Here is a 27170-nt window from a genome sequence, read left to right as displayed (position 1 = left end):
AGCCAGATCGTGGAGCACACTCTTAAATTATGTGTGGGTTCTAAGGCACCTCGGTTTCTATGTCCTTCTCCAATACTGCCTGAGTCTTATGGTTAAGTATTTTTATTTCTGAAAATTACATTAGAAAGTATTGTGGAAGCACGGCTCTGTTCTGAGCTTTGAGTACCCTGTCAAAGGATCAAAGGTAGAGAGCCATGCTTCTGTTTAGCAATGGCAGATATTTCTTCAGGTATGTAATTATTAATGAAGATTTTGTCGTTTTGTTATCAGGTCTTTTTTTTTTTTAATTGCTCCGGTCTGAATGAATAGAATCCTCAAAATCAAAGTGAAACTTACAGAGTAAATCAGGAACTGTTTTGGCTAAGGTGAGTTCATCAGCCATTCAATTTCAAAGGTACACAGTGTTAACTGTGGTACAATTTAATGATTCACCAAAGGAAAGTGATTTAACATGGACAGAATTAACGTAAGATGAACAGAAGCATTTATACACCACTAGCACAGAAAGTTATAGACTTTTTAACACTGCGTAAGTCAGTATTCAGATAGTGCCTAATATCATTAAAAGTTGCCTCTTCAAACTGTTACGTTTAAACATAGGTTAAGAGATAAAAAAACCATACGATGAGTTCACCCAAGTTCAAACATTAGGGAAAAAAACCCACAGTTTATTCAAGAAACAGAAAAGGAGTCATTTGGTGCCATGCTTTTTATTCAAATGAAAGGGGAAAAACTACACTGTACCAGGAAATAGCAAATAGGACAGTATTTTACAGCACAGCATCTTAAAAAAACCTGTAAGCAATGCTCTAGAGTGGACAGGTAAGCACACCATACGCCGTACATTGCCCAACAGTGTCCGTGAAACCATAATTAAAAAGCTGAATTTGGCTTTAAACAGCCAAATAAAAACTGTAACAGTCATTCTAAAACAAAACTGAAAAGTCAGGAGGAATGACAAGCTTTCCAAAGCTGTGTCAAATAGCAGAATTTGACAGGCTGCACTGGAAACCATGACAAGTGTTTGGCAAAACCTAAGTGAATAATCGTCATAGTAATTTGACCTCTAATGATGAAAGCACCAGTGTGTTTCAACAAGGTTGATGGAAATCTCCAGACTTCATGAAATGGCATGATTTTCCTTTGTATAATTTTTAAAACATAATTTTTTTAAAAAGCTGCACCATAATAAAAAAAAAATCTGCAGACTTAAAGAAATATATCCATATTCCTTCTGTATTAATAAAGTAAAATATTATACTGAGAGCAATGAACTTTTGTAGCAATGTTCACATTCTACCTTTAGACATTATGGACATTCATTGTTGAACACACATAAATTTAAGAAAGGGTGGTCCTACTTAGTTTTAAACAGTCCCTCCACTGTCTTGCATCCAATTTTTAAAAATTTAATGGCCAGGTAATATCACAAAGAAGATGGACTTGATAAGGGAAATTTGATTGAAAAGAACAAATTTAGTAATGTAAAGTGCTTATTCTCCTTTTGACTATTATTTACCACATTTTGATTAGATTTACTATTTTTTAAACTAGTCTTAATCTAAACATGTATCTGACAATCATTTCCTTCTGTGATAGAAACTGTTGTCCGAAAGGTAAAATGTGCAATTCCCCATTCTTAATATTCATATATTATATACACAATATGTATACACTTAAAATATAAGAGTTACATATCCTGGTCTCTTACATGCAAACAGTAGATCACAAATAGTTTTGAGCTACACATATATCTTGCACAGGTATTGGAAAAAAATCTGAAATTTTCTTTACAGTTTTAACAAATATACATAAATATAAGAACATAAATTACAGTAAAATATTGACAGCGTTTGAGAAAATGTTGATAACCCAGATGCACTGATGCCTAAAGGCCTTATAATAATAGAAAAGTACAGTTCAGGGACATCTCATTCCTATTCTCTTTTAAAATAAGTAAATACATCATATGAGATATTAGTTATTTCTCTAAACACCTCGATTAGAGAAATGTATATATTTTAGTCTCTACTTCCCACAAAAGAAAACAAACCCCGCATCTCATTTATGATACAATACTGTCTCTCCCCTCTACGTTTACACAGTTATCACAACACTGAAACATAACAGGGTCACATGATCATTCAAGTCTTTTCCTGAGAATGAAGTTTTTCCCCAACTAACCCTCTGATATACATTGTTAAAGGAACAAAGATCATGAAGAGAAGATTTCAAGTGTGTACTTTAGGCTGTTCCACTTGAAGAGAATAAAAAAAGAAAAACCCAATATAAGTAAAATAATGTGAAGCTATTTTAAAATTAAAATGTAGCCCTTTGTACATGTTTAAAAATCCTAAATATAATTTTTATGTCAGTTATAAATATAAGGGAAAGACCTCTCGAGAACTTGTGACAGAGGCCCTACATCTTCAGATTGAAAGACTACTCTCAAAGTGTCATTTACTTCTGCCAGCTTATAAAGTGACTTACTTTAAAAGAGATAGAAAGCCTTTTTTGTTAAAAGGACGATCTAAATTATTCTGAGTTGGCCAGAAGTGGTGTAAAAACAGCACTGATTTAATCAGCAATTTCTTATACACGTTCTTGGTTAAGCTCATGTGGTTTAAAGCGAACCTACTAGCAGCTCTTGACAAAACCTCCTCTTATTTAACAGAGAAATGTTAATACTTGAGTGAATAATAAATACAGAATTGTAAATACTTAGAATAATTCTTGCAAATGCTCTAACACCATTAAAACATGAGGGTTATTGTGAAACTAAACACTAGTGTTTCTCTTAGCATCGTAAGAAAGGTGCAAGTTACCTCTGAAGGCGCATTTCCTACGCTCATGGTCTCCACATGAAACAAAATACAAAGGTATCTTAGAATAAACCTCCAGGAGAGAAAAAAAAGCAAAATCAACTATCTGAAGACAAGCATGTACATTAAAAGGTTTAAAAAAAAAAAGGAACAAACAAAACATACAGTTTGTAATCTTAGCCACATCTCAACCCTAAGTCCAACTACTGTCCGTGAGAATTCAGTGCTTCAGTGTGTCTGATATCAAGCAGGCAAACCCGATGACACAAATCTCCATTTGTGAATCAGAACGTGTCCTTCATCACCTGGACTTGGACTTACCACCTACGTCAGCACCTTCTGCGCTCCAAAATACTGTGGTTTACATTCCAGTTGTTCATGACAACAGAGCTCAGTGTTCAGTTTCAATTAATAAAAGTCTTGTTGGCAATTAGAAAGATTCTCTATAGGCAGGAAAGATGAAGTGCAAATTTACCGTAAATGTTCTGAAGCAGATATTTCCCAAGTCCTATGCTTTAGTAGGTAGGAGTTTTTTGGGTGTTACTGGTCTCTTGGTCTGCCATAGATGACTATGAATGGTAATGGCATCGACACTGGCAGATAAAGTTTTAGCAGGTATGTGGCTAAACTGTTTCCTGTCAGAATTATATTTGTAAAGTCCCTCAATCATTTTTTTAGTGATGGATTTAGGGCCTATCCCAGTCAGTTTATTAATTTCTTCAGTTTCTGGGCAGTAAGTATACAAAGACCTGAATTGGCAGCCTGAATCCCGGAACAAGATTAGAAAGTTGTTGGCATCTGACTTCTCCATTTCCTTTAGAATGAAACAAAACAAAACAAAACAACAATAAAAACTCTTAAACATTTTGCTGTATAAAATTTATATAACTAATTCTGAATAGGCAAGATAAAATGTATATTATAAAAGCAAACTACATTCTAATTAAAAATGTATGTGAACATTTACTACTGAGGTTCGGTTGGCTTTCTGTGAATATTATCATGTAGGAAACTTTTTGTTTGTTTCTTTGTTTATTTTGAGGCAGAGCGAGTGAGAATCCTGAGCAGGCTCTGCACTGTCTGTGCGGAGTCTGGTGCGGGGCTTGAAATTATGACCCATGAGCTCATGACCTGAGCTGATACCAAGAGTCAGATGCTTAACCGACAGCCACCCAGGTACCCCTGGTGTAGAAATAGCTGCCAAATCTTGATCTTAGTCAAACAAGCATTAACAAACCAGGCACTGATGATCTCCTTTGCAATACAGCCTCATTTCAAAAAAGGAAAATTATGTTATTTACATTTACGAAACATGAATGAGTGACTCTGGACAAAAAAAAGAATTTATAATTTTACATTATCATCCAAGTCTATCCCAATCTTAATGAAGCCTGCAGTCTTCTAGAAAAGTGAACTAATTCAATCTAAAATTAAAACGTAGTTACAGATCTTTTATATGCTGTTGAAATCCCAGCAGGGGATGAAGAGCATTTTCTCTTGGATTGATAGGAAAGATTCTTAATTACAATTTTACAGTTGTTGCCAAATTTAATTTTTATGCAAACATGCTTACCTCCAGTATTTTTTTCTTCTGACCTTCATTTACTTTTCCAGCCAAACAGCAATGAGCTAAAGCATTTTGTATTATGTGCTTATTGGATTTTGCACTGGGTTCTTTGTAGAGCTTTGGTCCTGTAGTAAGAATTTAGAAGCAAAATAAAAATACCATTCCTAAGTGAGAAATACTACGATGTTTAAATGATACAATTGTTTCTATACTGAGGAAACACTATAACAAGAAGTCAAATTCTGTGTTTGAAGGCCTCTCCTGACCGGCTGTATACTCCATTAGAAAAGTCTTATCCACACAGGGATGTATCTTGAGGATATTCCCAAAGCTGCTCTGGGAGAGTAGTGCTGCAAATTAGACATCGCTAGGATTGTCACACTGTCTGCGTCACCTTTCTCAGATCTGATAAGGTTACTGGTGAACTTCAAGCAGAATGGATCCATGAACAAATACACCTTTTAAAAAGACAAGAAAAAGCTACATCTTTTTCTTCTTCCACATATATTAGTTTTTTAAGCATTTGCTTTCTTTAACCAATGATACTCCTTGGTCTGGAAAGCACAGAAGCACTTTTTGCCATTTTCCTGGAACATTCCTACTATGAAGGGAACTTTCTACTATGAAGTCTCCTCGCTTCATACTAACTAAACTCTATCCTGGAAGGCAGGGACTGTGCCTTACGCTCAGTAGTGAGCTGAGAAACCAGTTTTTTTTTGGGGGGGGGGGAATTAGCATTTACCTATTTCTGGGATATAAATTACTCCTACCATGGCTAATATCAAGCTGCCAATGGTTTTACAGCTTGCATAATTCCTGAAAATTTAGCAGTTTAGCCCTACAGCAGGAGCTGGTCGGGCACATCACTGCTACTCTGTAGCTCTAAGTTTGGAACAGCAAACCTGGTAAACATGGTTGTTAAGTGAACCTAACGTAGAGGCAGAGGGGAAAACCAAGGAAATACTGTCCAATTCCAAGCATTAAAGGCTGTCAAACTGGCCACAGGAGGAGGCTATTAAAAGCCACTGAATAGGGAGGGGGGAAGTAACAGAGTGAAGTACACATGGAAAGTTGGCAAGTTCTAGCCTCCTTAGACCTTCATGGGGCTTCCATTTCCAGTGGGTCACCAGCAGATGGAGGCACTCTCCACTGCCCCCTGCTCCACCCCTGCATGTCCTTCTGTGCCTTTAACACTTCAGATCTCAACGGCTGCTCACATTTCTTCTCGTTTTCCCTCCTGCTGCACTTCTTTAAAAGCATCTTACCTACATTCTGTTCTTCAGCTTGCTTTTGCTTCAATAACGCCTACCCAAACAAAGGCTGGAAGAGGACCTGATAGAGGTATGTGAGGCTGGATGATCTCCTGGATCCAATGCATTCTTCTTATCTTTTAGAGCCCCTTAGTACTTTTTGTTTTTAGTAGGCTCTATGCCCAATTTGGGGCTCAAACTCACAACCCCTAGATCAAGAGTCACATGCTCTACCGACTGAGCCAGCCAGGTGCCCCACCCCCCCTTAATATGTTTTAAAGATGCACAACTCTAGATACCTGAAATCCCGATGTTAGAGAGGCCTTTGTGGATTCTAGCCTTTTCTTGGTACTTAGGACCTATGTATTGCTGAATAGAACCTCTCTCAAACTTCTTCAGACCCAAACCACAACACAGAAATGGCCAGCATTTTAAAGAAGTAGACGGATGAGGTGTAAATGTTATTGCTAATTTTGTTTAGAAATTGATCTCAATTCATCTGGGACAAGTCACTACCTCCCTAAGTGCAACTGTATCATTGAAACTGAACTCCCTGAGAGGGACCATCTGCACTCAGTGTTCTTGATCATACTTTCCCATGTCTAGACCAAGAGATGAGCCCATGAAACGGTAGTATAGCCTGTATTTATTCTCATGACTGTGTTAAATTAAAATGTCTCCCTAAAAATGGACAAACACTAACCTGTGTATTCTGTTCCAGAAGCCACTGAAGAAGTTGTTGATGCATTTTCCCAGTCCTTTTCCCCATTTCGACTGCCACAACGACTTGGAGACAAGAAGCCTTCTACAGACTCGGATCTAAATGGTAAATAAAATATTTTTTATGTCTCAAACAAAAGAAGAACATTTGGGGGCCAGAAGGGTATATGTGACAGTGCCAACCCAAATCACCCTGGAAGCTTACAAGTCAAAAGATGCTGTAACTATCTTACTCATAGCTATACATCCAAGTGTCTGGACACAGCAGGCACTCCGTAAGTCCTTGCTGACGGAAAGGATGAATGTTTTCCGTATGAAAATTGGCAGTTACTGGCTTAGGATGGTAATGCAAAGATTAAAACTCAACGCTGATGCCTGTCACTACAAACACTCTCTTTATATATGGGTATTATAGTATAACGTAGTAAGATATGACCTTTAGTTTCTAATCTATATCCGACAGAGACAGTAATACAAAAGAGATCTTTCCTAAGTCAGGCAACCTACTTCGGAAATATTCTAAGGGGAAAAAACTATATTGCATGGGAAATAAACTAGAGAGGCTGGCACTTACATAAAACATGTACTATTTCTGCACACTGATTTTATCACAACCATATCAGCAATTACTGTTAATGTTTTACAGTTTATAAAAAGTACCTTATCAATGTCAGGAACTAGAATTCTAAAAGATAAAAAACAGTCAAATATGAATAGACCTCTTTATATGTAAATTTCTTTTAACGGAAACACAAATAGTCCCGGTCAGCAAAACTATAAAAATTTGTGCTATGATTCATTCATTATAAAATACAACATAACTGTGGGGAACATATTCTTTCTATGAAAAATGTTCACATTATGGATTTACCTTGGTGTCCTCTTGCCTGAATGCACACTCTCGTTATCACCTGTGTTCAGTGATGCCAAAGAAAGGCTAGAGACTGAAAAAACACGATAAATTCGTGATCCTGAATAAAAACAAAATTAGAAATTTAAAAGGAGCAGCTAGAAAAGAGTCTGTTCATTAGAGAACACCAGCATATGAAAATTGAGCTTCTATAGTTTTTTTTTCTCTTTTAATCTAAACACATAATATGCTTGCATGCATATATACACAATTTATATTAAATTAGCACACACACAATTAAAATTAGCAATGAACTGGGGCACCTGGGTGGCTCAGTCAGTTAAGCATCTGACTCTTGATTTCAGCTCAGGTCGTGATCTCCCAGTTTGTGAGATCGAGCCCTGCCTTGGGCTCTGAGCTGACCATGTGGAGCCTGCTTGGGATTCTCTCTCTGCCCAACCCTCCTGCTTATGTGCACATGCACTCTCTCTCAAAATAAATAAATAAACATTAAAAAATAAATAAAATTAGCAATAAATAAAATTAGCTTTTAAGAAATAACAGTAAAACTAACTGTTAGGATTTATTCCACAAGGAAAGTGGTAATATACATTGATACTTTAATCATAAGAAAAAAGTTAACAAAAGAGGTCTCTTTAAACAGTCAATGTTATGTTGTTATTTTCCCTCAGTTTTAGAATCACTATGGGAATACTCTAAAATTCTCCACGGTGTTTAATTTTAATGCAAATTTTTTTAAATGTCTATGCATGTTAAATTTTAAGAAAAGACACATTCTCTAAGTTTCAAAAATTATAGATTTGGACATTTGACCATTTCTGTCTTAAAGGAGGGACTCATGAACTCTTGTTTTTATATTCCTTATTATACCAGTGTGTTTCTACATATTTCCATGCACACAATGTTGATCCTTAAATGTACGAGTATAGAGAGGGTAGTTAATAATTCAGAGAGATTATATCTGAGGGCAGAGTTCCCTACTAGGTTAGTATTTAAATTGCATGTTTCAGCATTCACATGTGTTCTATTGAATATATGCATGCACACATAACACATCAAGTCATCAATGTGCTCATTTGCTTTGCTCATTTTGGTTTTCCAAATAAGGAGCATGCATCATCTCAAATAACGGATCCAATTTAGCATACCAAGGCACAGTTGAGTTAGTATGACAGAGCAGGCTGGTGTTTTTTTTATGAACAGACTCTTCATGGTAAGCCGTGTTACCTGGAGGACCTTTTACTGGTGTTTTGGGAGATTCGATATGGTCTCTGTGAATAGATTTGGGACGCTGTTTTTTTTGTTTTGCTATTTGAGGACGGGGTTTAATTACTGTATCCATGTCTTCCATCAGCTTCAGTTGTTTTCGCCTCATATATTCTTGTCTGATAAATTCCCTGCGTGCTCTCTCGTCTTCCTTCTTCTGGCGCTCTTCCTCAGTTTTACGCCTAAGAAACCAAATGGTTAAACTTCTTATTCTGCATACTAAAGAAACCAGACACTGGAGAGTATGTGGTGTGAGAAGGGAGAATTATTATATTTCAGCACCTTGGGAAAAAATGGTTTGGTTAAAATATGCTTGAGATCATTTAGAATGTTAAAATAAACATACCATTAGTAAATGACTGCTTTAAAAAAAATATGTTTGTGTGTAAAAACCAGTGAAGTTATTTTAAACCAACGTTTCTGGAGAACTTTACTTTGAAATGCCTCAAACTGAGGATAAAAATGTACAAGCAACCAATACTTCGGGAAAAGAAAGCACCAGAAATCAGCATTAATTCAGTTGTCTATTACCTCGTCTCTTCTTTCTTATGCTCCATTTCCGCTTCCAGCTGCTGCTTCCGAAGCTGAGTCTCCTTCTCCCTCCGTAGTCGCTTCTCCAACAAAGCTGCCCGTTTCATTGCCATATCATTTTCTGCTTTTTGATCATCCTAAGTAGGAATTCATTGAAAAACATGAAATGTTGTAGGCACCTGTATTCTTATTTTCAATTGTGGTCACATTTATAACTGAAAATATGAACTATTCCTATTCCAACCCTACCATACATGGACACATTGCAGAAATTATGGAGGAAGAAATGAATTAAACTTACTTAATTACATGTTTTCAAAACCTATTAAGTTCACAAAGAACAACCATAAAAAGGAAGTAAAGACAAGATTTTTTTGGACCCTAATAAATAACTTAAAAGTAGGGAGTTTCCCCTCAGTTTTTAAAACTGCATTAAAATTGGGGCGCCTGGCTGGCTCAGTCAGAAGGGCATGTGACTCTTGATCTCAGGGTAGTGAGTTTGAGCAGTCCCACGTTGGGTGTGATTACTTAAAAATCTTTAAAAAAAAAAAAACTGCATTAAAATTTTGCTTAAAATATATACTCAACAAAGAAAACTCAAGTAAAAGCACCAAAAAATTACCTACACAGTTCTATCACATAAATGATGGAATGGAAATGAAGGTGTAGATGTGCTTGCCCGTTGGACACTAAAGCATTTCCTCCCCTCTGTGTTCCTTTCTCTGCAAGGAACATAGGTAACAAGGGTCTCCAAAATTAGTAAACTGTATCCAATCATGTCTTTAGTCGTATTCTACTAAAAAATAGTCATTTTACATGGTTAAGAGACAAAATATGACTCATGTTCAAATTTCTAAACATTAAAAGAGGCATAAAGGGCAATCACCCTGAGATCAACTTTAAAATAAGTTACAAATTTCCAATATTAAATAACCAAAAGTAGAATTAGCAGTTGTAATCACTTCAATATTCTTGGGTTCTTATTCCAGTAGGATTTGCTGTTTCAATTTAAAATCTTTTTTTTTTTTTTTTTTTTTTTAGATTTTTAAGAAACAAACATAAGGAAAGATGTTGAAAATTAAGAAAAAAACAAAACCTAAAATACGCTTACATACAATGCCAAGTTATGTGCTTTTCACAAACTGGCAATCTTTGAAGAAATCCAAATAGCTGAACATTTTTTAAAAGGCTTTTGTGAAAGTGAGCAAGAGAGGCAGTGGAGCAAGAACAGTGTATCTACACACGTTTGGTGGCTGTGGTGAAAGGAGGCCTGTTCGCTGTGCTTTAATGTTACTATGGTCCACCAAGGGGAGCACCAAAGTGTATTTCAGGGTTAATGGCAGCTTGTAACAAAAGGGGCTACAACTAAAAAAGCTACACCCATCTAATGATAATGCCTAAAACTGGGAAGATTAGTATTACCTTAAAAAAGAACCCACAGCATACTTTCTGGTCATCATCAAATTGTTCCTTATCACTTTCTCCATCATATTTTTCAACGGATACATCAGTCTTTTCAGGAGGTTTCAGATCTGAGAGGGAAACTTCAATCAGATTAACATTTTTCGGAGCAGCAGGTGGGAAAACAGGTTTAGGAGGAGGCTCTGAGGGTTGGTTCAGCTGGTCCTCATTTGGTGTCAGACGTACTGTCTCTGTGATAGGCTGCGACAGGACTTCAGAAACTGTGGACTCAAGAGGCTTGATCTCCTTTTCTTCTGGGTTATGTACATGCTCTCCCAAAGTCCCCCTGGGTTCCAATTCCTCCTTTTTAACTTCTTCCTTAGGTTTGGATTCCTTTAACTGAGGTTCTCCATCATCCCCAAAACACACAAACGACCTAGTCTGAATAGGAACTTGACTTGGTGAAAACCTCCGTAACCGAGGAAGACTATCCACAGACCGAGGGGGCGTCAGTGTTCGATTCAAAGGTGTTATTTTTAATTCATTTGGCCTAGGAGTCCTTTGATTCTTAACAGAAAAAGATGTGCTCTTCCTGTTGGAAGACTGTGGAGATGGGTGGGTAGGACGGGGGGAGTCTGACGAAAAGGGTGCGATGGTTGACGACAGGCCTGCCTGCCTGGAGGGTTTAAAATCTCGAATCTGTTTTTGTGGAGAGGGTTGAGGAGGTGAAATCACCCAGGACTGTTGCTCCCTCATCTGCATTAACATCTCCTGCTGAAGGGACAAGCGCTGCATTTCTTGTTGTAGGAAATGCAGAGATGAATTTAACTTTTCAATGGACTTTGTATATTCTAAGATCTCTCCTTCGTTTAAAGTTTCCTCTGAGGGGCTTGCCAGGTTCCACTGCTTCTCTGGATCAACGGGTGTGGTTGGAGACTTTAGCCATTTGGCTTGAGGATTCTCCATGCTTTCTTTGATATCTGCCAGAGACTTACTCCTCTGTCCATTAGCCTTTTGCAAATCCTTTTCTTTTGCTCGATCAGTATATACTTTCTCATCTTCTGCACCGGCTGCTTCCTCTCGAAGAGGGGAAATCCCTTCCCCTTTCTTTTTCACAACAGTAAGAAATGCTGTCCTTCCCATTTTCTGCCTCTGTTTAGTAAAAGCGGCTTCCATTTTCTTCTTCTGGGCTTCTATAGCACGTCTCTTTTCTTCAAGTTTCATCCTGAGATGCACCATTTCAGAGGCCAACAGCTGGGTAGTGTCCCGTCCTTGTGGAAGGCCTGTTTCTTCTGGAATTTGTCCCCAAGCAACCACGTGAGGGATATTAAGTTCAGAGCCCTCTGGTGTAGTTTTCTGAGAACTGCTTCCGCTACTTTTCCCATCAGTATGGTTCAGTTTCCTGAATTTCTGTTCTGCAAAGCTGGTCATTTTAACTCCAGAACTAGAAGAAGCACTGCTCCCTGGCTGAGACTTGGTACTTACAGTACTTGGACAAGGACTCAAAGCTTCTCTGGGGTTGCAGGTTCGAATATCATAATCCTGAAGAAATTTAGAGGCATCGTCCATGTCAGAGTCTAAGCTTACAGTATAATCTCTCAAAGAAGAATCTTCATCCATAGTTTCAGGGATGTCTTCTGAAGGAACATGAATTCCAGTGTCTACTTCAGTATTGTCAGTTATGGGACTCAAGGCACCTTTTGTATCAGTTATGTTATCAGGACTAGACTGATTTAGCTTGATGTTTGAATTTAGGATACTCATTTCCTGGTTATGAAGAAAGAAGCCATTAGCAATCTGATCTGGCTGAGATGTATGGGGAGATTTTTCAGTATCATGAATTATTTGTAATGCTTCTTCAATGCTTGGTGTCTCAATCTGATTGCCAAACTCATCCAGAAGTACTCTGTTTTGTAAAGCTCCATTTGGAAGCTTATAATGAATATTCTCATTAGAATTTAGTTCACTTGTATTAAAGGGCATGTAAGATTTGAGGTCACTGTGAGAGTCTGTATTAAGTTCTTCTTCAATGCTTTCTGCTTCCTCTTCTCCATTTACTGGCTTGAAGGACAAATTTTTCCTAATATTTTTAGATACACGATTATTGTTCAGAGTAAGTCCTTCATTACTAATAGAACGAGTGATTCCTCGGTTTGGAGTGGATCTGTGTACAGTATTTTCTTTATCAAAAGAAATATCAAACGAAACTCCATGCACTGATGATCTAAAAAAAACATTGAAAGAGAAAATCCTTAAACACTCCCGGAAATGATTTGATAATCCTTTAATAATTATTTGAAATGATACTTCCTTTCTTTTCCCATTTCTCATAATCCTATTGTCCTCAAGGTAAGCATAGGGCTACCAGGCGACCTTTAACAAATTTAGCCCCATTTGCCTGTATTGCCCTTTTCAAAGTTAGGTACTAATTAATTAAAAGTCTACTGCAACTTGGCTATCAACAACAGCTATCAACAGAATTAGCATTTCTTTCTCTCTTTTTTTAATTACTGAAGTATAGTTGACAATGTTACATTAGTTGCAGGTATACAATATAGCAATTCAAAAAACTGCACTTGTTGATAATGTGAATATACTAAAAATAATTCCCTCTGTTTACCTTTTCTCTTTGGGCCACGTCCCTATGAAACCATCAACATAGGACATAGATGAAGACCTTCTAATTCCGCCTTCAAATGCAAAAAAGAAAAAGTCATTGAAAGTATGTAAAAAATTTTAACTTACAGCAACTTAACAGATTTCAAATATTTGCAGATTAATAGCACTAAAAAGTAAGTAGTTATATATGGAGAAGCAGATATCATTTTATTAAGAAAAGCAAGTACATCCAAGGGATACAGGTGTGCTGTTTTGAAGGGACACATGCACCCCCATGTTTATAGCAGCACTATCAACAATAGCCAAAGTATGGAAAGAGTCCAAATGTCCATCGATGGATGAACGGATAAAGAAGATGTGGTATGTGTGTATACACACACACACACACACATATATACACAATGGAGTATTCCTTGGCAATCAAAAAGAATGAAATCTTGCCATTTGCAACTACGTGGATGGAACTGGATGGTATTATGCTAAGTAAAATTAGTCAGAGAAAGACAAATATCATATGACTTCACTCATATGAGGACTTTAAGAGACAAAACAGATGAACATAAGGAAAGGGAAACAAAAATAATATAAAAACAGGGAGGGGGACAAAGCATAAGAGACTCATAAATATGGAGAACAAACTGAGGGTTACTGGAGGGGGTGTGGGAGGGGGGATGGGCTAAATGGGTAAGGGGCACTAAGGAATATACTCCTGAAATCATTGTTACAGTATATGCTAAGTAATTTGGATGTAAATTAAAAAAAATAAAAAAAAGAAAAGCAAGTACAGAGAAACAGATCAACCTATTTGTGTGTATGTAACACTTCAAAAAAAAAAAAAAAAGACTGGATATTTTTATTTACATTTATTCTCAATCATTTCCCAGTTAACCAAGGCTTTTTCAAAAATATTACCTGAGGCTGAAGAATGAGCTTGGGGGTGTGAATGTCTAGAAGGCAAATGATGATGAGAGTGTGTAAATGCAGCTCCTTCCCCACTGCAATGTAAAATAAATTAAAAATGTTTTAACATGTTTTAGTTCTTTTATATAAACTTTGCATAAAATGGCTGAAATTAGAAACATTATCACCTCTGATTCTTTATCCTAAATTAAAAAAATTAAGAAAACCATATATTGTTTAAACCAAAAATAGCAGTGCATATATGTATCTATATTTTATGTCTTTTAGTCAAAGAGCCTGAAATATTTTCATACACACCTCAGTGTCCTTGTGAGGTGAAATATGGCATATTATTTTCATTTTACAAATAGAAAAACCGAGAAATGAAGAAGTTAAATGAAAGTCATCCATCAGTTTGAAATATCTTGGTCAAATTTAAATCTCTTGAAAATACAGGTGTAATAAAAACCCTTGCAAAAGATCCTGGAAGCCTCCCTGCTCACATACCTCTGTCTGTACATCTCTAACAATTACATCAAAATCAATATCGCGAGCTGCACCTTGAAGACTTCAATTCCTATAAAGATATGAAGCCTTCCTGTTATTTCTTCCTATTTATTTCCACCCTATTCAAACTAATGCAGGGGATTAGGTAGTCTAGTTCTCCAATTAATAATGAAATTTGGCCTGAATTTTTCGCCAAGTTTCAAGTGTGTCGTAGCCTACCATGTAGTCAAGTGCACAAGCATCCCCACCCCCAATGAGTTGCGAATAAATTGGGGAACAGGTTGTATGTAGTGACTCTGTAGATCCCTCAAATCACATTATCTTTTGGCTACTGTAAACTAAGAAGATGCACTAGTCAACCAAAAAGTTCAAAAGTAAACAACAATGAATGCTCAAATGAGCAAAAGCTCACTAAAGGCAACAACACCTGACGAACTTGCGTGCCTTTGTTCTCTCCAAAGCAGATGTTTATCTGCTTCCCTGTGCCTTTCCTCCCTGAACTGCAGACCATATTTTCTCTCAGTTTTGTCTGTGATCGTTTGTTAGGGACTATCAGGGAATACTCAATTGCCCCCTGTCATGTTTGTTTGTTAACCCTGCCTCTAAAATCACCCAGTTTCTACTCTCCCTTACATCTATGATGGGAGGCTAATCCTGAATATACAAGTTAGTAATTAAAATATATTCACTCTCGTTTCCAAATAATGGCTAAAGCGTTTTAAATTCCTATTAATTGTTTCACTTCCACATCTGCATAGAGAATTTTGATCTGGTGTAACTGCTGAGCAACTTAGTAGCCAAGTGTGTGGAGTAGCTGCTACAAATGTCTTTTGCTCTTTCCGTCTTCCTTTTTTTTTTTCCCCCTCATAACTTCATTATTTAGAGGCAATCGTGTTTGTACATGTGACTGCATTATTCTCAGAAAGTGTCGAAACTTGACTCCTTCCTGAAAAGCAGTTTATTTTTATTTTTTTTAGAGAGACAGTGAGCGAGCGTACAGGCAGGGGAGAGGGGCAGAGTGAGTTGAGTGAGTGAATGAGAGAGAGAGAGAAAGAGAGAGAAAGAGAGAGAGAGAAAGAGAGAGAGAGAGAAAGAGAGAGAGAGAAATAGAGAGAGAGAGAGAGAGAGAGAGAGAGAGAGAGAATCTTAAGCAACATGGGTTCTATGCCACGACTCTGGGATCATGACCTGAGCTGAAATCAAGAGTCAAACACTCAACCAACTGAGCCACCCAGGCGCCCCTCCTTCCTGAAAAATTCTACAATGGGAGAACTCCAGTGGACCACATGGAGACTTTCGGAAATGAGAGGATTACTAGGATCCTAGACTGACAGCTACACAGTATCTCATCAAGGAAAAGAATTTAGATATCCATCTGTAGGAAAAATGAGTAAGGGTAGCCACTCAGCTAATCCGAGAAACAGAAAAGAGAATTTTCCAGAGGGCCTTAAGACATGTCAGAAATGTGAAAAGTGTCCAACTCAGATTCCTAGAAATAATAATTATGGGGTAATTGAGTCTTGAAGTGGTAAGTTTTAGAGATTTTATTTTTTTAATGTTTATTTTTTTTTTGAGAGAGAGAGAGAGAGTAGGAAAGGGGCAGGGACAGAGGAAGAGAGAGAGAGAGAGAGAGAGAGAGAGAGAGAGAGAGAGAGAGAAAATAAGTGAGTGAATGAATCCCAAGCAGGCTTGGTGCCGTCAGCATGAAGCCTGACACGGGGCTCAAACTCACAAACCGTGAGATCATGACCTAAGCCGAAGTCAGATGCTCAACTGACTGAGCCACCCAGGCACCCCGTAAAGATTTTAAAGATTTAATAGTACAAGAGTTAGAACCCAGAATACTGAATGCCTTCTAAATTTTCAAAGAAAGGAAATGTCACTATGTAACCAACCCAGGAAAACAATGAGGAAATTAACGCGTAGAAAAATGTTTCCCATGGGAAAAAACATAGAGAAGCTCCTAGATCAGCAATATCTTAACCTCTTTCTGGAAAATCTCAGGCATAGTTACAGAATAGAAAACTTAATGGGAGTAGTAAGACAATTCATAGTAGTAAATCAGAGGGTAAGGGAAGGAAAATGCTTTCTTAATTTGTAGGAAGTACTTCACAGACATCAGCCAATTCAGAGGTAAGAAGCCCTCACAAAGGGATGAGGGTGTTCTGAGGGTTCTGTCAAGGTCCCAGTTTCACACTCATTTACACCCACTTGAGAGAGTGTTAAGTGTGAGCAGTGGGGGACAGCTCAGTACAAGCTCATATTTTTACATTAAGCCAAGAATTCATAAAGTATTTTCAATGTCTTACTCATCATTTTTAAAATGTATTTTAATGGATTTGCTTGAATTTCTAAAACACCACAAAATACATCGATTTAAAACTTTAAAAAATCAGATAAATTAGGGAGTCCAAAGTCAATATAAATGTTAGGTTCTGATAAATACACATAAAAAGCTACTTACAGGATCTGCTGAAAAACATTTTTAAACAAACTAATGTCTTTACCACATGTTTTGGGTCAGAAATCAGGATTATCCTGATAGTAATACAGTAAACATTTTATTGTGATCTTTGATTAGCTATAGTAACCAGCAAAGAAAACAAGAGAGAAAATTAATGTCAAAGATTTTTAAAAATCATTAAAAAGTTTTAAATACAAACAGAATTTTAAAATTTCCCCGAGGCCTAAAAGTTGCCTACATTTAAGCAGTTCTCAATTATAAACAAGTTCTACAGCGAAAGTATGGTTTTAAGCTGGTTATCTGAACTCAGAATGTATTCTCCCACTTTTCAGTGTGATTCATAAAAACCTATTTAAGAAACACCCATTTCTGTGTAAATTTCAATTACATTTAAGTTAAAACAGGCTATAATACCGTAAGTTAATTAAAACTTATTTCAAAGTGCAACTGAAATTTTAAAAAGTGACAAAATTTTATTTTTATTTCATTAGCAAGTAGAATGGAAATAGTGAAAATAAAGTCACTCTGGAATCTACCTTGAAGTGAAGTCAGAACTACACGAACCATCCACAATGTTTGTTTTGGCAGCATTCAAGACAGGAACTGAAGGCATATCGTTCACAGGTTCAGCTACAACGAAAGATAAAAGCCTCAAAATTATGTACTTAGCATGTTCCAACATTATTTCATGAATTAATCCCAATTTTTCTTTATTTAAAATTTTCTTCTTAAATAATTTTCAAAGGTAAATTTTAAAACTCTTCCTAAACTGTTCTGGCTTAAAAAAATTCACTTGATTAAGGCTAACTGATGGGGGTAGGGCAGGGAAGAGGCCTAACATAAAATAAATACAGATATTTAAAAAATAAATCTGAATGTCTAATTTTGCCGAAGCTCTTATAGAATCTGTTACATACAGTCATTTTTGTCCCTTTATGAAATAGCTGGTATTTTGGTAATCAGGAGACAGAATTTCACTGGTCAATAATTAAACCCATTGGTAGAGTTTACATTTTTGTAAATAACTCGGGGGAAGACTCCATTTACTTTTTGCCTTTGAAACCTAATGTAATAGCTGTTGAGTATTTTGAATAGTGGGCTTCACAGATAAAAAATCACAGAAAGCAGGGGCGCAGGCCTGGGTGGCTCAGTTGGTTGAGTATCTGACTTCGGTTCACTTTAATGTCATGATCTCACATTTCGTGAGTTCAAGCCCCATATTGGGCTCTGCACCAACTGCCTAAAGCCTGGAGCCGGCTTTGGATTCTGTGTCTCCCTCTCTCTCTCTGACCCTCCCCTGCTTGTGCGTGCTCTCTCAAAAATAAAAAAAACATTAAAAAAAAAAAATCACAGAAAGCAGTGTATGTGAAAATTCTATGTTAATTGTAAAAAGTTGTACAAATATTGGTTATGATAATTACTAAAGACACCTGACTTCACTTCATGGCCTTAGGGAAGATCTCAGCTTATCTGTAGGTATTCTTTGATACAGGATGGCTTAATATTCAGAGTCTGCCTTAAGCAGCTTAGAGATGGAACAGATGAAATACTCTTTTTATTGCGTATTTCACAGAATTTTGCCTGAGATGGAAAGCTGGAAGCAAGCTCATTCTACTCACTAGAGTTACATGCCTCTCCTTTGACTACATCTTTTTTCCTTCTTCTTGATCTCCTTCTTTTAATTTTCTTAGAAGGGAGGAGACAGGGAAGAAAACAAGGTAATGGCGAGAAAAATACCAAAATCTGGAGCCAAGGAAAGCAGCTAGGTAGCTGGGATGCACAGTAATCATGTTTTGTGTTTGGCAGGACACCCACTGGCAGCAGAAAGAACTGGTCCCATAGTTATGCTGGAAGAAAGTTCTTTTTGTTTATTTGTTTTTTGTTTATGTATTTTTGAGAGACAGAGAGACGAGCACAAGCAGGGGGGAAGGGCAGAGAGAGAGAGGGAGACAGAATGTGAAGCAGGCTCTAGGCTCTGAGCTGTGAGCACAGAGCCTGACAGGGGGCTCGAATTCATGAATTGGAAGATCATGACCTGAACTGAAGTCAGACACCACCCAGGCATCCCTGGAAGAAAATTCTTTAGTGGAACTAAACTTATAATTTAGGATTCTTTTTTCCCAATAGAAATAAACCTCTGGTTTCATAATGGAAGCCAATGGAAAATCTGTTTGTTTAGAAAAATGATTTTTTTTGTTCTTTATTTCTAGGGATCTTTACAGTGACCCTCTTATTCCGTATTAGTTTCCTTATGTGCAATCAATACATCGTGATACTGTAATAATCATAAAACATACCAGGCTTTATATATAATATATATATAAACCTTTTTATGGTTTAATGGTAAATTCAAATTCTAGATTAAAACCAAGCCATCATTTAAATGGATTCTAGGGAACAATATTAAAAATTCAGAATCTAACGGGGAATAAAAGCTAGAGATGGCGATAAAAGATACAACAAGAAGTAGGCAAACAGCTGAAGTTAAAAGTTCCACCACACAAGGCTTCAAATTCAGAGCCGTTCTCTCCTAAATCACCTGTATCTCAGAGAATTCAGCTGTTTTATAACAATAATAGGATTCTCTCAAATAGAATAACCAGGTGAGGTTATATAAACTTTGTTTGTTTACAGCAACACTTACTACCTCCTTGTGGACGAACAACACGAGGCTGAACAAATGATGGCTTCACAACTTCAAACCACCAGAAGAGTTCTGCCATGAACACCAAATAATTACTCTACATAAGAGAGTTAAGAAAATCAGAAAAAAAATAAGTAAAACTTGACCAAGAAAGTAACGATAAATATAATTTATTCTGTTTTACTTATTAAAACACAGGTTTAAATCTCATTCATCATTGGACTATATTTACCCTAGGTTATTAAATCTGGGACAGAGTATTAACACTTTTAGGTAAAATTTATCACAGCTATTCAAAACCTCTTTGCTGCTTTTCTCTACATTTCCAGGATTGCAGTCCAATTTATGTGGCAGGCATTGATACCTCTGTGTAGAACTTTTAATATGTAAGATACTCTTCATCCAAAGTCGGTAAAAAGAAAAACAGCCTTTGACACCAAAGAGGGTCTATCATTTAAAAAAAAAAACAAAAACAAAAAAAATTAAGCTCTTTCCAGATCCCTAGAAATTTCTCCAAACCTTCATCAGGTATCTATTGGCTTGATGATGCTAAACTCAACAGTAATTCAGGTACTAAATAACAAAAAGATTCTAGATTGTTAAAATTATTCATTTTGAAATACATTATTTATATAATATATCTACCTAACTTTGAAAAGGTAATAGTAAGTTAACAAGGTCATTTGCCTCTTATGATTTATATTTGAAAACGTGAATAATTTTTAAAATAGCTTAAAATTATAAGAAATACAAGAAAAGACTAAGAGGGTCCTCAAAAGCACATTTCTACTACAAGCTTATATTTTAAGATGTATATATCCTGAAAGCTATAAACCATGAAAAGTTATTTTAATTGTAGGCATCTGGCAAGTTTAAAATATAGCACTATACAAAATCTGTTTTTATAATACTTAAAATAGTATGCCTTTAAATTGTGGGTATTTGGCATCTTATTGTTACTACTGATTAATATTTAATGAGATCTTATTTCATATTAAATTTCAGTTTTCAAAATTATCATTGGAAATATCAGTGTTTTCCAATGCCTTGCCCTTCTCCTACCTGTTAATTATGAATAATCCTCAGAGTTCTATATACTGTCATTTAGAGTTCATCCATTCTCTGTTTTCTCATATTTAAGCTGGTGACTTTCAAATATTCATCTCTTACCTGACAGTTCCAGAAGGCTACTATGTGTGTAGGAAGTGAGAGAAAGAGAAGAGTCAAGGGTGACTTAGGTTTTTGTCTTTAGTAACTTATAGTTTCCCATTTAATGAAATGGGAAAGATTGGGATAAATAGGTAGTGGAAGGAATTCTGAGTTAATACTCTTAGATGTTCATTAGACATTTAAGTGGCCTTGTCAGGTAGGTGGTTGAATGCAGGAGTTTGGAGTGTTATACAATATCAGGCATGATTGGTGAAGAGAATTTGGTAAGTTTCCTACTTTCAGCATTTGCTTTGAACTATAAATTCCCAGAATATTCAAACATATACAATATATACTATTTTAAGCAGTCATTAAAATTTGATATTTTTAGAAAGGAAATGAGAATGCTCATAATCCCTAAGGCTATGAGTTGGATCCCATCCCTGCTTACCGCCTCAGAAACTTTACATTCTTAATTATATTTCTTTCTTCTATATATTTATTCTTCCCCTCAACTGAATCCTTCCTACTTGGCTTTTAAACATGCTCAAATCTCCCACATGAAAAACAAAAGAAAACCTTCACTCAGTAACTCCCCATTCTCTGGTTTTTCCTTACTCCCACCTTCTTACCTCTTCACACACTTCTCTATGGTAGGCCTGTGCTAACGATCTCCTTTCATCCTTCCTGCTCCCTAATCCACTCCAGTCTGGCCTTCAGGTGCATCATTCCTCCAAAACAGCATTTGCTCAAGTCACCAATGATTTACATATGTCGCTAAATCAAACAGATTTTTCAGTCTTCATCTTACTTGACCTCTCAGCATCTGATATTCCTGATGTCTCCCCTCTTTGTAAACTGCCATCCACGCCCATCAGCTACCAAATAACTCCCATCTGTACTTACATATGCAGTGGTCTACAGAGCATTCTCTTGGATATTCCAAAGGCACCTCAAATGTCCAGAACTGAACTAGTGATCTTCCCCACAAATCTGACCTTATTCCAGTCTTATCTCACTGAATGGCATCACTATCCCAGTATGCAAGCCAGAAATCTAGGAGTCCTCCTTGATGCCTCCTTCTTTCTCCCTCCACATATCCAGTTCATCACCAAAGCCTGCAAATTTTGCATATCCTAAATATTTTTGGAATCCACCTCCTCCTCTCCATATTAATCATAATTACTCTGATTCAAACTGTTTCCACCTCTTGTTTAGAACACACTAGCTTTCTGACTATTAAGCCAAACAAACTTTTCAAAGTATAACACCCCTTCCTCTACTTCCACTGCTCTTGGGAAACTGGTTATGGGCTTTAAGAAGGTACTTGATTGGGTCCCTTTTTAATTTCTCCAGCTTCATCTAATACCGTATTTTCCAGGGTTCCTCAGACTATCAGACTATAAAGTCTAGAAGGACAAAGCTCGTGTTCATCATTACATCTTCAGTTCAGTGCCTGGGGGGCGCCTGGGGGCTCAGCTAGTTGGGCTTAGGACTCTTGATTTTGGCTCAGGTCATGATCTCATGGTTGTGAGATGGAGCCCCACATCAGGCTTCACTCTGAGCATGAAGCCTGCTCGGGATTCTCTCCATGCCCTACCCCTGATCATGTGCTCTCTCTCCCCAAAACAAAACAAGACAAAACAAAACAAAACAAATAAAAACCAACAAACAAACAAAACCAGTGCCTGGTACATAATAGATGGCCAATAAATATTTATTGAATGAATAAATATATAACAAAAGGTCACCTGGCAAAATACCAAACTATTGACAGGCAATATCTCTGGGAATAAGATCACCATGATTTACAGTTTTTCTTTACACTTATATCCACAGGGTATTTTCTAAAGCCAAAGTACATAATTATATTTAAAGTATTGGTCCTAGGTTCCACTCTACTAGTGTATAGTTAACTGAAAGCTGTCTAGATCTTTTGGAAAAACACTAAGTGTTCAACTAAATTGTCAATTGATAAGAAATTAGTATTTTAAGGACTCTGGTGTTCAGTATCACTAGACATGGGAGAAATGTAAATCAAAGCCACAAGGAGATAACTACCTCACACTTGTTAGAATGGCTATCATCAAAAAGATAAGAATAATCTTATCTTGCCAAGGATGTGTTGGCAAGGATGTGGAGGAAAGGGAACCCTTGTACATTGTTGGTGGGAATGTAAACTGGTAGAGCCACTATGGGATGCAGTGTGGCAATTCCTCAAAAAATTAAAAATAGAACTACCATATGGGTCTAGCCATTCTACTTTTGAGTATTTATCTGAAGAAACGGAAACCAGGATCTTGAAGAGAAAATCTGTATTCCTGTGTTCATTGCAGCATTATTCACAATAGCCAAGATACATACATACATACATATATATATATATATATATATATACACGTATATATACGTATATATATATATACGTATATACACGTGTATATATATATATATATATATATATGGAAACAGCCTAAATGTCTGTCAATATCAGATCAATGGGTAGAGAGAATGTGATGCATATATACAGTGGGATATTATTCAGCCATGAGAAAGAAGGAAATCCTGCCATTTGCAACAACACTGATGTACCGTGAGGGCATTATGCTAAGTAAATAAGTCAGACAAAGAAAGACAAATTCTGTATGATTTCACTTATCTGTAGAATCTAAAAAACCTGAACTCAGAAACAGAGAGTAGAGTGGTATTTACCAGGGACTGGGCGGTTGGGGAAATGGGGAAATTTTGGTCAAAGGGTAAAAACTTCCAACTCTAAGTGAATAACTGGGAATCTAATGATTATAGTTAATGATACTATATTGTATACTCAAAAGTTGCTGAAAGAGTAGATCACCACAAAAAAGAAATGGTAATTATGTTACGTGGTGGAGGTGTTAACTAATCTTCAGCGGTAATCATTTTGCACACTTTAAACTTATACAATATTGTATGTCAATTATATTCAATAAAGCTCAGGGGAAAAAATACTTTGGTATTTTTTTTGGAAGATACCATGTTTGACCACAAGATGTCAGCATAGTAAGAGACAGTTTTCCCAGTAACTAAAGCTTAAAAAAAATCATTTCTTTCTGGATTTATGATAATTAAACAGCAATAAATCTGTTACCATATTCCAGGCATGATACCAAATTAATTTCACTTAAAAGCTTTTCTTTCCTTTTAGTTAAGACAGACAACTGTAGGGGCGCCTGGGTGGCTCAGTCGGTTAAGCGGCCAACTTTGGCTCGGGTCATGATCTCACGGCCCGTGAGTTCGAGCCCCGCGTCGGGCTCTGTGCTGACAGCTCAGAGCCTGGAGCCTGTTTCAGATTCTGTGTTTCCCTCTCCCTGACCCTCTCCCGTTCATGCTCTGTCTCTCTCTGTCTCAAAAGTAAAATAAACGTTAAAAAAAATAATAATAATAAAAGACAACTGTATATTAACATTCTTAAACAATGTAAACAATGCTAAAAAATTAAGATACAAAAAACACAGAATTTAAAGTATGCTTTAACTACTCTCCCCTAAATTCTAATCACACTCAGAAGAAATCACTGTTAACAGTTTTGTGTTTATCTTTCTAATTGACCTTTTTCCATGCATTGATTTGCATACAAATACAAAAAAAATTGTTTTTAATATATAAATTACATCATACTATGTTTGGTACTTTAATAACATCTTGGAGGGCTCTCTGAATCAATAAAAAATACCTACACCTCCTTCCTTTCAACCAGCTCGGCTATATGACAAAATATTTTAATTATGTCCTTCCTAAGATGAATTGTTTCTAACTATTCACCATAAACAATCCTCATACATGACTTCTGTGCATTTCAAATTTGATTAGACAATGGCACACTGGTGTCTAAAAGGACCATACCAGTTTATACATCCACCAAGAGGGGAAGAGAGTGCTCACTCCCTTTATTCTCATAAACACTTGTTATTAAAGTTAACCAAGTAACAAGGTGCCCAGTATCACAGACCAAGCAATCCCTTAAAGGTTTGAAGTCTTCAAATATTCAATGGAAGTCAAAGTTGTGATTCTAATAATTTAGCAAAGAATACGGAAAGTGACCAAAGCCTTCTCTGCAGTTACTTTTTTTTTTTTTTTTTAAGCCCCTTTATTTTACCCATCCTTCCACCTACCTTCCCTCTGGCAACCACTAGTTTGTTCTCTGTATCTAAGAGTCTGGGGGTTTTTTGTCTCTTTTTTTCTTTGTTCATTTGTTTTGTTTCTTAACTTCCACATATGAGTGAGGCCATACGGTACTTGTCTTTCTCTTTTTTATTTCATTTAGCACTATACCCTCTGGGTCTATCCATGTTGTTGCACATGGCAAGATCTCATTAATTTTTATGGCTGAGTAACGTGTGTGTGTGTGTGTGTGTGTACACATCTCACCTTTATCCATTCGTCTATCGACAGACATTTGGGCTGCTTCCATATCTTGCCTATTGTAAATAATGCTGCAATAAATATAAGGTGCTTATTTCTTTTTGTATTAGGGTTTTCATTTTCTTTTTTAACAATTTTTTTTAAGACAGAGAGAGACAAAGCGTGAGTGGGGATGGGGCAGAGAGGGAGGGAGACACAGAATCCGAAGCAGGCTCCAGGCTCTGAGCTGTCAGCACAGAGCCCGACACGGGGCTCGAACTGACGAACTGTGAGATCATGACCTGAGCTGAAGTTGGACGCTCAACCGACTGAGCCACCCAGGTGCCCCTTAACAATTTTTTTTTAATGTTTATTTTCGAGAGACAGAGAGAGACAGAACATGAGCTGGGGAGGGGCAGAGAGAGGGGGAGACACAGAATCTGAAGCAGACTCCAGGCTCTGGGCTGTCAGCACAGAGCCTGATGTGGGGCTCAAACCCATGAACCGTGAGATAATGACCTGAGCTGAAGTCGGATGCTCAACCGACTGAGCCACCCAGGCGCCCCAGAGTGTTTTCATTTTCTTTGGGTAAATACCCAGTAGTGGAATTACTGAATCGTATGGTAGATCTATTGTTTGAGGAACCTCTATACTGTTTTCCACTGTGGCTGCAATTTGCATTCCCACCGACAGTGCACAAGGGTTCCATTTCCTCCACATTCTCTCCAACACTTATTTCTTGTCTTTTTGATTCTAGCCAGGTGTATCTGTCAGTTATATATTTTAAATATGCCTGATGTAAGAAAATGTCTTTATATCTGGATCATGCCCAAGTTGATTTAAACATCAGGGCTACATGTTATGTGTCGGCAGTCCAAGGTAAACAACTTAAACAAATGTACTTGATCTTATGTCACCATGTATTTAATGAGATGATTTCTTTTCTTTGTGATTACAGAGGTAGTATTTAAATTTTTTAACAGATAAGTTTAAGAAAAGGCATTAACAAAATATATATGGAAATAGTTATTCCCCAACTTCCATTTTGATCAAAATAAATTAACGTTTTTATTCTGATGCATCAGATAGTGGGGAGTGGGCACTACTTTTGGTCAATACAAACAGTGGCTTATTTTGGAAATGCCTTTACCATTGGCTCTATCTTCTACCTGTGGTGATCCAGAAATGAGTGAAAGAAAAAATAGGTATCAGAGAATAAGAATTTAAAGAACCCCAAGGCACTAATCTTATGGTAAGAGGGGTCCATTAGCAGTTTCTGTTAAGGCTGACACTGTGATTGGAATGATAAAAAAGCTGTTCCTCTCAGCCAGACTTAAAAAAATCTATTATCAGATGATTTATTCCTAAAATCCTGAAACAGAAGTGGTCAATTTAGGTCTATAAAAGACATAAAAGAACTTTGTAGCTGTGGGCTGCTGGGAATAATGAGGTATTGTGTCACATCATGAAATTCTGGGACAAGTGGCTGCTTTTTAACTCACTCAGAAGCAGTTATGCCTGACACACATCTCTCTTCACTACTACAAAGCAAGTTCCACTGGAACAGGGATCTTTGTTTTGTCCACTTAATTATCCCAAGCACCCAGAATACTACTAGGTGCTCACTAAATAGTTCTTGAAAGAATGGCCGTGCGCAGTGGCCTAAGACTCACAGGCAGTGTGTGTATGATATTCTGAAGCAAAGCACACACTCATGAAATTGAAGTCCTTTTTAAAAGGTTCATTTCCAGACTATTTTCACATTTCCTTCCCTTCTTTCTTTCCCTAGGTTTTGTCTCAAGTCCTGGGACCTGAACGATTCCTTCTTCTGGACATATTCCATGGACCTGTTGAGCGGTGAAAGTGACCAGAACCTCCTTTATGCTCCCTCCTTTATGCTGTATTAGCATCTACCTAAGACTCAGAAACATGTAGTGGCTTATCCTCCGTTGTGCTAACATTAGGGCAATAGATCAATTTTGTACTATAACTTTAAGTTTAGCTTTATATTGTAAAAGAAACCTATAGCTTACAGTGTATTTAAACACACACACACACACACACACACACACACACACA

The 27170-nt window shown here is 36.8% G+C and overlaps 1 protein-coding gene and 1 long non-coding RNA gene across 6 annotated transcripts in view; one reads left to right on the top strand and one right to left on the bottom strand.

Moving 5' to 3' along the window:
- Positions 1-447: 447 nt before the first annotated feature.
- CAMSAP2 (calmodulin regulated spectrin associated protein family member 2) overlaps positions 448-27170 on the bottom strand; it is a 112717-nt gene continuing 85994 nt past the window's right edge. For 2 of the 5 annotated variants that reach the window (XM_042924573.1, XM_042924575.1), the window contains 11 exons: positions 19563-19659; positions 17455-17548; positions 13960-14042; positions 13049-13118; positions 10450-12652; positions 9028-9164; positions 8458-8678; positions 7231-7303; positions 6343-6458; positions 4396-4514; positions 448-3636 (listed from right to left, as the gene is read on the bottom strand). In XM_042924573.1, coding sequence (XP_042780507.1) covers positions 3331-3636; positions 4396-4514; positions 6343-6458; positions 7231-7303; positions 8458-8678; positions 9028-9164; positions 10450-12652; positions 13049-13118; positions 13960-14042; positions 17455-17548; positions 19563-19659 — 3519 coding nt within the window. In that variant the 3' untranslated portion in view covers positions 448-3330. The remainder of the gene's footprint in view (positions 3637-4395; positions 4515-6342; positions 6459-7230; positions 7304-8457; positions 8679-9027; positions 9165-10449; positions 12653-13048; positions 13119-13959; positions 14043-17454; positions 17549-19562; positions 19660-27170) is intronic. The other 3 variants (XM_042924574.1, XM_042924576.1, XM_042924577.1) reach the window with 2 other exon arrangements.
- On the top strand, positions 6377-27158 carry LOC122211438. Its single transcript, XR_006198680.1, has 3 exons — positions 6377-6465; positions 13091-13150; positions 26881-27158. It is a non-coding gene; the product is annotated as an uncharacterized LOC122211438 (long non-coding RNA).

This window comes from Panthera leo, chromosome F3, assembly GCF_018350215.1.
Source record: "Panthera leo isolate Ple1 chromosome F3, P.leo_Ple1_pat1.1, whole genome shotgun sequence".
Taxonomy (NCBI): domain Eukaryota; kingdom Metazoa; phylum Chordata; class Mammalia; order Carnivora; family Felidae; genus Panthera; species Panthera leo.
This window is presented reverse-complemented; position numbering and strand designations above follow the sequence as displayed.